The 15,085-nt window shown below is 43.1% G+C and overlaps 1 protein-coding gene across 2 annotated transcripts in view; it reads left to right on the top strand.

Annotated features, from left to right (window-relative positions):
• The first annotated feature begins 575 nt into the window (after window positions 1–575).
• igsf21a (immunoglobin superfamily, member 21a) overlaps window positions 576–15,085 on the top strand; it is a 224,342-nt gene continuing 209,832 nt past the window's right edge. For both annotated transcript variants that reach the window (XM_030052223.1, XM_030052221.1), the window contains exon 1: window positions 576–991. In XM_030052223.1, the coding sequence (XP_029908083.1) occupies window positions 853–991 (139 nt within the window). In that variant the 5' untranslated portion in view covers window positions 576–852. The remainder of the gene's footprint in view (window positions 992–15,085) is intronic.

Genomic DNA, 15,085 nt, shown 5'->3' with positions numbered 1-15,085 from the left:
GTTTGCCGTCTTTGGTTAGAGATCAGTGTTGGCATGCTGTGGACTGAACATAAACAGATGAGCTTATCCTGGTAGTCTGAATGGACCCTGGTTCTCTGCAACATGAGTGGAGGGTAAACCTGTATAAACTAAGTGGAGTCATCATCTCATGTGCAGAATTTCCTCTTCTTCTTTTTATTTATTTTTTTTTTTTTTTAAGGAGGATGCAAATAATTTATTTTTGTGTGCACTTTTTCTGAGGATGATAACCACCTGGAGGTCATGGTTTACACACCTGGATAGGTAGGACTGTGTCCCTTATAGTGTACAGGCTGTAGTAAAGGCTCTATACAGATATTTAAAAAACCTTTTCACAAGGGGAAAAAAACACACACACGACAAAATCCCGCAGAAATAAATCGGCTTAATGGACAGAATTAGAGGGGTCTGAATCCAGGGCAGGATTAAGGAAAATTGTGTGAAATAAAAGAGCGAGTGATCAGGAATGACTGTGCGTCTGTCTGGAGGGCGGGAGTTAGAGAGAGAGAGAGAGAGAGAGAGAGAGAGAGAGAGAGAGAGAGAGCGTTGACTGAGGAGCAGATCTTCATCCAAAGCTCTCCGTTTTTTTCCATTTCTCGGCTACGCGGCTCAGCGCAGCTCCCTATTGTCTAAACTGGAAAAATAATTCTCTCCCCCACTCTCTATTTTTTTTAATTGCAGACAGTGAGTCGTTTTTTTTTTTTTTTTTTATCTGATGCTTGATTTTCGCCGCTCTGAATGCTGTATTCATAGTCAACTTCTCCTATTTCTCCACTTATACTTGAGCTGCATCATGAATAGTTTGGGGGCACCTCTCAATCGCATACCTCTGGAATGGTGGGGATTACGCAGCCGAAAACCGGAGAGCATGTAAACGCAGATGGAGTTTGGGATTTATTGCAAAATAAGGGAAAGATGACCGTCTTCTCTTTGTGCTTGCTCTTGTGCGCGGATCTACTGGATTTAGCCGTCGGTAAGTCTGTCGCTGTCACTGCCTCTACATATGAAATCATTCCCACCTCTTCTTCCTCTACTCCGCTGCGATCAATGCGCGGGGCTGTGATGATAGTGAGTTGAGTGCTTTCCTATTTGACATGTAAAATACTAAGCGGTCATTAACAGGATAGCCCGCTGGAGGCGACGGTGCCATGCGTCTCTCATGCCAACTTTCACCCCCCCTCCTCCTCCTCCTCATCCCCCCCTCCTTCTTCCCACCATCACCTCCTCCTCCTCCCTGCCTCCATGTCAACCAAGTCGTGGAAGAGAGAGGGAATCAATGAATGATGCTCGAATTAAATTCCCACTCCACAGCGACGCACGGTGCGGTTGGCTCAAGGGAAGGGCTCGGAGGGGCTGGACGGGGGTGGAGGGGTGAGAGGAGGAGGGGTTGGGTAGTTACATGAATCCAAGTGTTAATTCATCTGCATTTACTATCATCGGCGCACTTCTGAACACCACACACACGCACACACACGCGCGCGCGCACACACACACACAGAGCCGGGCACCCATCTCTGGCGTCCTAGCTGGTCACCGGATCGCCCCTTTTTGCACATCTGATAGCGGCGCGTCATGGGCTCTGCTGGTCTGCAACAGATCTCAAAGTTGTTGCCTTGAAACATACACACACACACACACACACACATACGCATGCATGCACACAAAGCAAAACGTGTCTGTTGCTGTCTCTCAGCCCTTGCATCATCAGCCCTGTTGGCATCATTGTTATGACCCCCCTCCTCCTCCTCCTCCTCCGTGGAGCCTGTATGCGGTCGCAAACGCCGGGCACATTCATCCCGTTATTTCTCATCAGGAATTCTCATTTGCAATGAGGGGAGACAGTGTCGTGCTGTCGTGCTTCTCCAGCTTCCAACTACAGTATTGCTTGTCAGGTGGTGTGTGGATGCTGTAAGATGCTGCTGCTGCTGCTGCTGCTGCTGCTTGGCGGGTGAGGGACAGGGGTTCTCCATCCTACTGCATTTCCACATCGGATTTTGATCCCCTTTTGGAGGAGAGGAGGTGTTGGGGGGGGACGCTAATTATTCAAACTTCTGCAACAGATGTAATGTGAGAGTGCCCCTGTGCCACTGTTGCAAAATCATCATAGCAGGCATGTCGACGCAGCCTTGCATCCGCTCATGCCTTACACTTCACCCACAGGTCACCAAGAAAAAGATTCCTGTGGGTAGCAGGGGCCACACTCTGTGTGTGTGTGTGAGAGAGAGAGAGAGTGTGTGTGTGATCATTCAGAGCATGGCATCACAGGACTGCAAGACAAGCACTGAGAAATGTAGTGTGTTGTAAGGAAGGCTTGTTCAGCTGGAGTCAGGTGCAGCGGTGGTGGTGGTGGTGGTGCTGGGGAGACCTCACAGGAAAAGTTCACACTTGGATACAACAGCAGAGCGGCTGCCTTACAAATGAACCTGCTCCCCTGCTCCGTGAGCTCGGGGGTTCTGCCCCCCTTATCCGATTTCCCAGCACACCTTTTCCTGCGCTGTTGTGTTTTGTGGACCCCTCGCTGACCCATGGAGAAAAAGAGAAAAATCAGCAGGTCTTGTTTACATAATGTTAAGTGATTATTGGCCTCTGCTGTAGGTCTGAGGCTGTCAGTATGTTCAGTGCGTGCGCCTGGTCATTCAAAAATCTGTGACTCTAGTCAATCAAAGCTTTTTTAATACCATGATGGATGAGGTTATATTCTTGTAATGAATATTATTTATGCTATATTTTGGGACAAGCTTTGCCATGCTACAGATTCCATTGATCATACTGTAAACAAGCAAGAAGGGTAGGATTCAGCCAATCAATAAGATGGATTTGAGTCATGTTTGACTTGAACACCTTCAGACCACAGGCTTGTTGTTGGCTTTTGTGGTCAGCTATGCTTGTGCAAAATGGGTTTGTGCTATCGACACACCTTAGAGTTTCACCTTTATATTTGGAGCCTTTTCAAGCGGCGCTCTTCCTAGAAACCGATGCCCACTGTGTTCCTGAGATTACATTTAATGCATACCAGTATTCAGGTTTTTATGTTTTCTTCCAAGAGCATAGTTTAGTGATTTCAATGCGCAAAATTTTTATATAGATTTTCATTCCTCAAAGAGAAGGCCTCTGGCCAGAAAACCAAGGACAACAGAAAGTAACAAGCCACCGCACCGTTAAAAAGAAACATTTGCCCATTTGTATCTGCTACACAATATTATTCAACCATCCAGAGGAGAGAGGAGAGAGAAAGGGAAAAATTGAAATTCATCTTTTGTAATTCAGAAGAATTATGGATTCCATTTCCATTCTATTTCTGGCTTTGATAGTAAAATGTCATAAAATAGTAAATATATGTTTTTTTTGTTTTTGTTTTTGCTTTTGCTTTTCCCCCTCACCAACTTTTACTTTCATCTCAGCAAAAATCTCATTTGTGAACTAGCAGGCCATGCCCCATCACTGTCTGCCAGACACGTGCTTCTTTTGTAGATTTCTAAACAACGTCCTGCTTAACGCTGCCTCTCGCCTACAAGTTAGCGTCAGCTGGTGAAGTTGAGCACTTTTTGTTTAGGTCTTACAAGCGCTTTGCTGATTAAGGCTTTTCTATTCCAGCAGGATGCTTTATGTACTTTGGGCCTGTATACTTGTGTTATTTTTACCCAGAAATGACAACAGTGCTTCTACGCTTGAGCTGGATTTATACAACGTCTGTATGTGCACGTACCTGTTTCTATTTCAATGTGTGTGTGAGAGAGAGAAAGGTGCGGCGTTGCTTTATTTAGTATTTCTCCACAAAAAAACACACTTGAAAGCTGTTATATATGGTATCCATATGTTGTAGCCCTCCACAGAATAATGTTGCTGTCAAGAAATGCATTCACAGCTCTTCTATAAAACATTCGCACAGTTTGAACTTCTGCTTTACAGCATAATACAGGTGTGCTCTTAGAGTCTCTGGTGCACCTGTTACATCAGTGCAGCATCAGTTCAGGCACGTCTTAATGAGGATTCAGCCGGCTTACAGTGCTCATGCTGGTCAAAAGGTCCCATATGCATCCGATCCAGAGAGAATCTACAGCACTGGCTCCTAAATAGGCCAGAGTCCAGTCAGCAGCTATATTTTAGGAACAATTGTTGTAGGATTTTCAATCTGTTTCCTCTTTTTTCAACATCACACAGGACCTGAGGTACAGCAAGCGTCCCATGTGGCAGTAAATGAGGGTGAGCACCTACATAGTCAGAAACAGGGGTAGTGTAGGAGTCCATCCCTGTTCCTCAAGGTACAATCGACACAGAAATGTACCTCCCAGGGGCTAAATATTGGACCTCAGTGTATTTATGTGAAGCGTTTTCACAGCCAAAAAGGTCCATGTATGTTCCCAAGCAGTAAAAGATACATACATGTACTGGTTCCTCTAAATGCTAAGGTACAATATCAGGAGACAGTGTTTGTAAGGCCAAATACAATAAATAAATGAAGTAGAACCCAATATCCAGGGTCCAAAAGCTGTACTTTACAGGGAACTGTCCCAGTGACAAGCTGCTGTACCCCTAAAGGTACCGTTATGTGCTTTATTTGCTTAGAGTATATATAGTCAAAGCGGGGTGAAAACACCCTGAGCTTCCTGCAGTTTGTGCCCTATTATAACCAGAGTGCGTGTTTTCAAGCTTTGTTTGCGGTGATTAAATTCAACTTCGTAGCGCGCTCTCTGCTTTCTCCTTTGCCTCGGCTGGTTCGGGGTGGCGAGAACACCCACTCGCGCTGCGTTGCAAAACCAAACAAGCGCTAACGAGTCCAAACGGAGAGAGGTGGGCTTTGGGCGCTTTCAAACGATCCCCGGATTAGATCATTTAAGGGTGAGAGCGTTTAAAATATCGAGCATCGGCTGGCAAGGCACCAAGCCGGTCTGACACACAACGGTGCACCTTTGCAATTTACCTAGCTAGGGCCTGCACTTAGTGAATGTTGCAAGTGAAGTGTGCTGCGAACTCATTAAAAAAAAAAAAAAACTTCAGGCAACTTCACCTCAGCATCTGAAAATGGCAGCCAGAGCTTAACTGAAAAATGAAGGAAGTTCAAGGCCTAGCAATGATAAAGTTGTCAGCAAACTGCACAAACATGCTCATATTTAGCAACCCAGCTGCTCTGTCCTGCTTTGTACCAAAAGAATGCCAAAAGGATGAAAGAGACAAAAGATCTAATGTTGGTGAGTCCAGCTTTCCCTGCATGGTGCCTGTTGCCATTTACATTTCCTTTTTGATTCATGGCATACAGTTGGCAGAGAAGTGAGCATATCTGATGCTTGAATTTAATTTGGGCAAATGTGGCCAAACTACACTGTTACACTTTTATATTGCAGCCCGTGAGAAGAAAGATGTCTTTTTTTTTTTAATAGAGAAAAGGAATTATTTGAGGGAAAACACCGGTGCTTTTTGTGTTTGTTTTTATTACCTTTTGCCTCTTGTGTCATTTTTTTTTTTTTTTCAAGATATCTACAGCTTACTGAATTAGATTTTTATAGCCCTCGCAAAACAAAAACAGCTGTGTAGTATTTTGGTGGAAGCTGGCATGACACCCTGACCAAGAGCAAAGCTGCGCACGGAGCAGCGACCAAACAGTCCTGCAACCCGTACGACCACATAGGTCATTTGTTCCAGCCCTCTAACACGACCCACAGGAGCATCTCTAATATGGCCAGCAGGAGTGTTTCCTAAATTAGAAGTGCATACGAGAACAGACAGCCAATGAAAGAGCCCCTGGTCTCTTAAAGAGATGATGTGCTGCACAGAAAAGCAGCTAGAAGTTGAATTTAAAGCTGGAATCAGTCATGTTTTAGAGTGAATATACTGGTATCCATGTGTATGATGGAGTGTGTTAAAACCCTAAAATGTGTACATTTTCTATGGCTGGAGATATTCTCCATCAGTCAGCCGGTCGGGCCACACCTGTCTTGGTTGACAGTGCCAATAAAGTCATCTCAAAAAGAGCCGTTAGACTGCAAACCAGATTAATCAACAGCAGCAGCTTCAGTTCCAAACGCAGGCACGCACACACACACACACACACACACACACACACACACACACACACACACACACGCACACACACACACACACACACACAGATAGATTAACTAGCAGTGCAGGGGAAATCATCTTTGGGGAGCCTGAGTGAAATACACAATGTTAGCAGTGTGGACTACTAAGGACCGCCATGGAGCTCCTCCAGCATTAACATGCTCACACCATCCTGCTCTGTGTGACTGTCAGATTTCAGTACTACTACTTTCAGTGCTATACTCCTCCATCTTTGCTGCGGTTCGCTGCCACAGAGCAACAAGGTGCCTGAGGTTTAAATGATGCCAGTGGCTCTTATTGAAACTACATTAGATAAGAGCAATTGATGGTATTTAATGTATAACTTACTTTATTTTGCAAAGACAGATTAATTCCTTTCCTGGGAAAAAAGAACAGACTATACATCATACTTCACATAAAACACTTTCTCAATCTACATCCAAAATCTTGTTGCAAAATCCATGTTTCCTATGCATCAGCCTACCGGTGGTATTTGATTGGCACTGCCTGCGAAATCATGGTGTAGAGAAATTCATACAAATGGAGATATCTGTTTTTGTAAATGAACTCTTCAGTCTGGCTAAGGCGGTTTTCTGGGATCAGACTTCTGCCTAACCCAAAATGAAGTAACTCTAATCCTGTATCTCATTTCCCTTTCACTTTTCAGTGCAATTTGCGCTGCCAAACAAAAAATGAATGAAGTGTCTTACACAATAATATTGGATATGTCCTTCGGCATAATTTTTCATGAACATAATACCTTTCTTGGGAGCTTTATAAATTACATTCTTCCTTGTTTACTTTTACCTCCAGATAGAATTTGTTGCCACATGCAATCAATTGCTCATCTCTGCTTGGATGCTTATTTTTGTTTTGATGTTTTCTCAGTTATGCTCAGAGAGGACCAAAAATAATAAAAATAAATAAATAAATAAATACGTTTTTTTTTTTTTTTTTCCCTTATGCACATTGCTTGCATGTCTCTGCTTAAATGCAAATAGGAGTTGCAAAATAAGTTCAAGTCTGAACAGCTGCAAGCGGGTTCAAAGGGCAAGACAGGAAAGAACAAAACCCTTATTTTGATTTAGATCAGGAAATGGGACAGGCAGGCTCTAGTGATTTGCTGCCAGTAGGATCTGGCAGGGACATCTCTCCATTACAGGGAGAAGGAGTAAAATAATCACCATTCATGGACTCATGTTCATTGTGTCAAAGGCCACAGGCGTACAGAGCATTATGCGCTATTCTCCAGGCTCAAACAGGCGCTGTCCGGCATGTTGCTGTCGCCATTACACCACCGTGCTTAATACAGGAAATGGAATAGAAAAAGCATTATAGCAAAGTATCAATGACATTACAGCTACAGGTGGGTGGCCATAAAAGTGTAGAATAGCAATCCATTAAGTATGACTTGACAGAGGAACAGTACCCAAGACTAGACATTTATTCAATGTGTGTGTTTCATCATTTAGGTTGAAAAATATCACTGATGTCACATGATATTTTTAGCATAAAAAATATCAGAAAATCTCTTTTGTGTCTCACTTTTCATTACCGTTTGCTTACGGTGCTTTTTTGGGCACATCGGTTTAGGCAATCTCTTTGTTCCACCTGCTGAATAAAACATCCTTCAACTAAATGGCTTGCTTCACGTCATGGTAGGCTGGCTTGTAGGTTTTAGATCATAGCAGCAGTGACAGATTTAACAGGCAGCGAATGTTTGTTAGATCCGATGCTTTCTTGTGCGCCGTGCCTGTCTGCTAGTGACGGCTGGGCTTGACTCACAGGAAGTAAGAATAGATTTTGGCAGGAAAATGGGCTGTGGTTACGCCACTATCTAACAATCACCAGGCTTTATTTCAGGGCTGTTATATAAAATGATTATACACAAATCTGAAGCACTCACTCTTTTGTTTCATTCAATTCATATTCCGTTCTGCTATTGTTTGGTCAGTCAGTGCAGCTGTCAAAATTATCTGATATGTACCTTTTTTTTTTTTTTTCTTTCCGCTGCAGCAGCTAATGTGCTTCTGTGGGCAAGCTTCGAATTCAACTGGAGATCAATGAAAGGAAAATACTGGTGTTATTGATTTGTTGCCCATCTCTAATTTCTATTCTATTTTTGACTAGTCCACCCAAGGTTCATTATATGTATATGTACCTCACATCACGAGATATACCGTGTAATTTAAAATCACATTACCCGCTGCAGTTGATAGAATCCCATTTGGCTTGAACCTCGATCCTATATCCCACTGACACTTCTGTCAGCCTCATGCTACAGTCCAACACTGAGAAGGCTCCCAAATGCTGTGGGGAGAATCTTTTTTTTCCCCCTTCTTTTCGCCCTTTCAAACTACAGCAACTAAATCAATACACAAGTGTGCACTTCACATCATGATTTGTGCTGTTTTTCACCTGCTCCACAATACACTGTTGCTAATTCACCTGCGTTGCGTCGTCTGTTCCACACTGCCTGCATTTACATGCAGGCTAGACAAGGATAATCTGTATAAACCAACTAAAAGGTAATTGAATGCCAAGTGTTTACACGCATAAGGGAGCATGTGATCATCTGTTTGCATGTTTAATGCTAGTGAATAGTGTTGCTTTCTTCATCTACCACCGTCCAACCACTATGAGCCTGCAGGGTGCACAGCCAGCATCTGCACACTGGAGGACTAATGGTCATTTTGTATTGACAAAAGTCAGTCCAAAGACAATGGCAAAAGTGAAAAGGCCCCAGGCTACTGAGGCTAATTATGGCCACTGACCCATGAGAAATCTCAATACAGACCAAATCATAAGCCGAATATATGGACTCTCTCTGGGTGCGTTCATTGATTTACACAGGAGATAGTTTCATCAGTATTTACAGACGCTAATCTAACCCACAACAATGACGGCACCGTCAAAATGAACTCAGCAGCTTCTCTGTAATTTGTCAATCTATAACAGGCACGGGAATGCATGCCACAATTGATTCTGATATGGACAGTTGAAAATTTCCATGATTGCAGTTGGATCTGACAAATGGATCGTCATTAAGATAATCTTCCACGTGGGATGCATTTTCTGCTGTCTATTCTGAAATGATTGGGTGATTATAAGAGGTTCTATCAGTGGGAAGTCAGAAATGTTCAGATTAATGTGATTATTTTCCTGCATGTAAATGTAGCCACCGAAGGCTGACCTCACATACCAATGACTTTTAATAGGGTCACGCAATGGCCAGTGGCCTACAACAGATGTAATACAGCTCCAATGAAGCCAAAAAAAAAAAAGGTAATTGCACATACATGGGATTAGCTATTGTGCGGCTCCTGATCATCTACAACTGAGCTGGTAATCATCATCATCATGTTCACCTTTCAGTCTCAGTCTTTTGAAACTTTTAAAATCCTGTTTAATGCAGTGAAAAGCCAGATTAAAACTTGAAACAGGATGGTGACCCAAAAGTGGCAGCTTTTGTTGAAGGGCACCCTCCAGTTTTGCCCATGTAGCCCTGCTGCGCTACAGATGAAATAGCTATTATCGGAAAATCAAAATCACCTCAAAGGGCCTTTGTGGTGTCATTTCGCCCCTGCAGCTCGTAAATGATTTTCTAAGGTTTATTATCAAATTATTAATGAGAAAAGAGTTATTTGTTTGGGTTGGGGGTCATTTTTCTTTTTCCCTTGAGAAAAGCAAAAATATGATTCATAGATGACTGAATAAACCTGCTATGCTGTCATTAAACAAAACTCAGACGCTTATGCAACAAATGTTTCCCACAGCAGGTCTGCAGCAGGTCTACCTATTAAGCTGCTGAGACATTTCTCAATTATGTATGTGTTTACTCATCGCATTGAGCTACTGGTGTTGATCTTGAGAGAAATTCTGCTTTTCAGTCTCTTCAAAGGCATCCATCCCGGCAGCACGAGACACTGAAATGTCTGACGTAGCGATGATCCGCATGTGAGAGAGCAACACGGATCCGGAGCGTTAACATACACGCCTCCCATCTGCCTTTTGGGTCAATGTGTGAAACCGAAGCGTTCCTTTGACATGTTGCAACTAGCTAAAGTGCACTGTTTGTTGAAAACCAGCCATTGGAAAGCCATTAACATATTTTATTAACGACAAGTCCCTCAGCCATGGGCACTGCATCCAAGATGCCCTGTTGCTTAGGAGCCTCGGGCCTTGGGGACAACCAGAGGGCTTATGTCTCCCGCAATGCAAATAATGCAACAGAATCTGTAACCATTATGACAAATCTGTCCTCCCCCGCTGCTATCGCATCCTCCCCTTGCACGGGAAGTGGTAATGATGAACTTTCCTTGGCCTACACAACTGAAATACAGTGTGCCATCTCAGGCAGTGGCGTTGGAAATGATGAAATGATTAAGCCTGTGATTAGTGGAGACAAGAAAATGCTTTGGGCAAGGGAGTTCAAACAGCACAGTAACTCCCCCCCTTCTACCCCTGAAAGTCCTGCACTGCGCAGATGTGGGATGGCTTGCCGCTGTCTCTGGCTTGCGTGGGAGTTTGAAGCAACTCTGATTCCCTCAGCAGCTGGTAGTGCACAGATAGGAAAAATAGTAGAGAAGCTCTGCTCGGACGGGTCTCCCAAGATGGACCAGTCGGAAGGAGAGGAACGCTCCTCTCTGTGATCTTCAGTGAACATACGAGATTGTTAAATAGTGTCAAATGTTCCCTCACCAGAATTATTATTCTCTGGAAGCTTTGTTCTTTAAAGGGTGTATCATTTTAATATCGCAACTTTTTTTTTTTTTTTTCCCTTTTCCCTCTGAAATTAGCACCGAGCACAAATAGGGATTTCTTGACAGGCTTTATCAGCAGTTTTACTGTATTCTACCCTCACTGTTTCCTACATGCTAATGTGGATTATGCGATTTTGCTTATCGTGTTCAAACATGGCTGCTGAGTAATAACAATTGCTCTGCTACTGTGTCGCCACATTAGACTCCTTATTAGAGACTTCGGGAAGTGCCTTGTATACAATACTGTATGCTACTTATCTCTGCATTCATGGTTCATCACAGGGGGCTTAAGCCTCTACAAGCAGCACTGCTATGCTCAGATGATTTTTCATTCTGACTTATTCTGATGTTTTTTTTTTTTTTTTCCCTTTCTGCCAGCGATGGGCATTTTTCGGAGTACTTGAGCAGGTGGAATTTTTCAACGTCGCCGTGACCTCAGTTTTAACAGATATAAGCCTGACTGTCCTTGTGCTTTTCTCTGCTAGTGTATGTCAAGGTTATGAAGGAACACCAGAAAGAGGCAGCATGACTTGCATTAGCATTTAAGTATGCCAAATCTGAGGTGATAAGATGGGAGATATTTTGTCTTTTTCTTCTTTCTGTAAATATATATTTTTTTAAGAATATGCCTAAAAATGATTTGTCTGCCGGGCAAAAAGCATCGCATTCACAGTAACAGCCGTCTCCACTTACATAGGCTTATATATAGACATTTATTTCTAGTTTTATTCCAGACCAGCCTTCCATTGTGTAAAACCGAGGACGCTATAATTACATGTGACATTAATGTATTCAGGCCTTCTATCTTTTCTATCTCAGCTTTAATGGCTGGATGCCTTCGCTTTCCATACATTCTTAGGTATAAACAGCAATTTTCCCTTCTAAAAAGGTTAAGAATCCTATTCTTTTACCTCAATTTAAGCCTTTTATTTATAGCCCCTTTACACCTTTTCATTTCTGCAGCATCCAAAAACTGTAAATATTCCAAATCACCGCTTTAACTTTGAAGTTAGGGTCTCCCGTTTCTTATGTCTAGAGCTATTCAGAGCCATCTTCCAGGCAGTGAATGCAGCATCGCAGAGGTTTCATGAAAAGTCCAGATTAGGCGTGAAAAAAGGGAAGAGATGGGAAAGGAGGGGAAAAAGCTCTAATCTGCACATTGACGTCACTCTGGATGGGCTGAAGCTGTGCAGATGGGAGTAAGGGAGGATTGTGTGGGCTATGCATTTTGTGACAACAGATTATTTCCCTTTATTCATGCTGACTTCCTTCCCTGTGAGCCACGGAGAGACTTTCTTCCCCAGGGATGGCACTCCTGCATTTTTGTATCACCAAAAAATCATGAAGACATCAATCCTCAGCCACAGGAGCAAGTTTTTTGCGAAGTTTCAGAGAAAGAGTCGGTCTATGGGAGGGCATGTCTCCATGCTCATCTCATAACATCTGTCATCACTGATAACATTTATCAGCAAACCTTTGATCCAATACAGGACTTGCCATGCAAGTTCACTGAGTTAATCTCCTGTGCATGTGGCAAGTGTTATATGTTAATGAAAACTGCAGATGCATGTGGATCTTAACATATTCTCAACATCACTGTGTGGAATCTGATGAAGCTTAGTATTACAAGGTCTCTTGAGCACTTAAAGAGGGATGACACTCTAATTTCCATCATCTTACTGCTCCACTCTGATTTTGAAAGCAGGCCAAGAAAATCTTTTTTTTTCTGCCTGCTCATATGTCTCCAGAAAAATCTTCAGCGGACATGAGAATACATATTTTTCCATGTTTTACATATGCAGGTACTTGGACTCCTCGCCGTTTGGCACTTTTAACCTCGACATTCCTGTAATTAAAAATAATGCAGCCGTGGGATGGAAGCGCGCGCCGGCAGATGATGTGGTGTCATAGTATAAGATCATGGCGATTGTGATCCCAGGCAGGCGAGCGTGAAGGGCCTGCGCATGGTTCCAGTTCAGCTGTTTATGCTTCACCTTACGAATTCATCTCTGCCGAGCACAACACTGATTTTATAAGGTTAACTGCCTCTGGTTGCCTGTGTTGCGGGCATCAGCCAGTAAGCTCAGTGACAGGCCTGGCTCTCCATATTGAGGTTGCTTCGCTAACAGGTTTGCCGCTCCCTGCTGAGTGTAGCTTACTAATTGAAATATGGAGCACCTGTGTTGGCAAGGGAGGATGGCGAGACCTTCTGGCCAGAGCTTTGCTGGTGCGTGACTGCTAGCAAGGGCATGAGGCTCTTACTTGTGCTCTTCCATGTTGTACTTTAAGTTTGTTTGGAAAAGTCACCTTGTTTTTTTTTTTTTTTTAGTTTAGTTTATTGGTTGTCTAGTTTTGGGGAGCACTGTTGGGTGCCCGTGTCTTTCAGAAGGCCCTGCTAGTTGCATGCATCTCCTGAGCTAAGTAAGCATGGGCGACTCCTGTTTTCCTTCTCCGACCTTTTTGTTTTGGTTGGGAGGGGGTTCGGTTTGAGCAACACTGGTTTGATTTAGCATTATAGAAAATCCGACAAGGGAGGTATTTACTGCATATTGTCTTTTAATAATAAAATAAGGGTCCGTTGGTGGTTTTACATATTAAGCAACCATGACCAAAATCAGCTTTTTGTCCCTGGTATATTGTTCTCCCCAGTGTCTCTTAGTACACTTTATCATACAGACTATTGAGTAATGGTATGGGACAAGCATTATTCAAAAGTTCTTAGTGATATTTATTGCACGGCCTTCAGATTCATTCATTATCTAAGTGAAACAGCATTGAACTAATATGGCTCATATGGCTGCAATTTATTTTTGGAACTATTTACCTTCTCCAAGGTCTCGTTTTCTCATGAGATAATGCTGCTGTGGTCACCCCTTCATCCCTAAACACAGTGTTTGTGTGGGGAATATTCTGCCAGGGACACATGGATGACTTTAGTGTCAGTGTTCTCATCACTTAACAGGGAAACTGACCAACAGGCCAATCAGCCAAAAGCTGGTGTATACCTTTAATTGAGCTCTGGCTCAGTGCCACAGTCAATACATGGGAACTGTTTACTTGTTTGGCAAGCATTTTTTTTTTCCCCTTTCCATGTGGCATTAAATATTCTTCATCAGCCTGGCCTGAGTGCAGACTTAAAACCAGGAGTAATCCTCTAGAGAGGTCATTGTTGAGCCAAATATTAAACAGCAATGTAATATTTGGCATTCAGTGTGACACACAGAGCAGTTTTACTGTTTATTAAATAGTTCTCACTCAGTTACCATGTTAGCGGTTAAGATTCTGTGCTCATATTTGATCTGCATGCTGTTTGTTCTGAGCATCATTAAGGTTGCAGCAGATTGATCCAGGCTTACTATCCTTGATATTCAAGCTTATTGACAGCGTTACATACCCAGACAGCAAATGAGCTTTCCAGTGGGATAATTTTAAGACACAACAGTCTTTAGACCCCTCTATAATTTAGCGTGTCTACTTATGAAAATCTTTGCCACAACAATATGGCGCCGAGGCCAAATCTGCACTTTTAAGATAAGAAATTTAACAGATTGTAAGATTTTGTTTGGCAGACTTGTATTTCAGACATGAGCGCTTGAAACCCTTCCTTGAAAGGTTGTGAATTGCCTGTGGATGAGTCCTTAAATGGCACTGCAGCTTTTTCACTATGGGGCGAATCATCTAATCTTGTGTTCCTCCCGCTCCTGGTTGTCCTCAGATAACCAACGGCCAAGCCCAACAGGCTCAGGAGCTCGTTCATCCCCTGTGTTATTAGCCTGCACACTAGTTTGAGATTGTACATATTCAGACTGTAATGAAAGTGATGAATGTGTGGTGGGAATAGTGGGGGAAAAAAAGAGAATGCTTGTGCAGAATCTCGCTGGCTCTGACGCAGCAGAGTGGAGTCGGCCCTCGGCTATGGATCAAGGTTGTGCTGAAACACCCCCACTGGACTGTATCAAACTCAGAGAGCAGAATGGGGAGGTGATGGTAATAGGGCAGGCAGGGGGAGGGAATAAGCTGGAACACCTGTGAGTTTTAAGTGTGGAATAAGAGGATTGGTAGACGGGGAATGTCTCCGGCCAAACTCTGGTCATGAACCTCAACTGAACTCCTCTGACACTGATAATGGAGTCGATAAGTGATCGTAAGTGAGTCACAGTGACGTTACTGGATGCATTTCCCATGTTCCATCATATGAGTCATGATTTTAACCGGAATGCTCATTTTAGCATCCTGCTTTTCAT

Source organism: Myripristis murdjan, chromosome 5 (assembly GCF_902150065.1).
Source record: "Myripristis murdjan chromosome 5, fMyrMur1.1, whole genome shotgun sequence".
NCBI classification, from domain to species: Eukaryota; Metazoa; Chordata; class Actinopteri; order Holocentriformes; family Holocentridae; genus Myripristis; species Myripristis murdjan.
The sequence above is the reverse complement of the archived record's forward strand: the minus strand, read 5'-3'. Positions and strand labels throughout refer to the sequence as shown.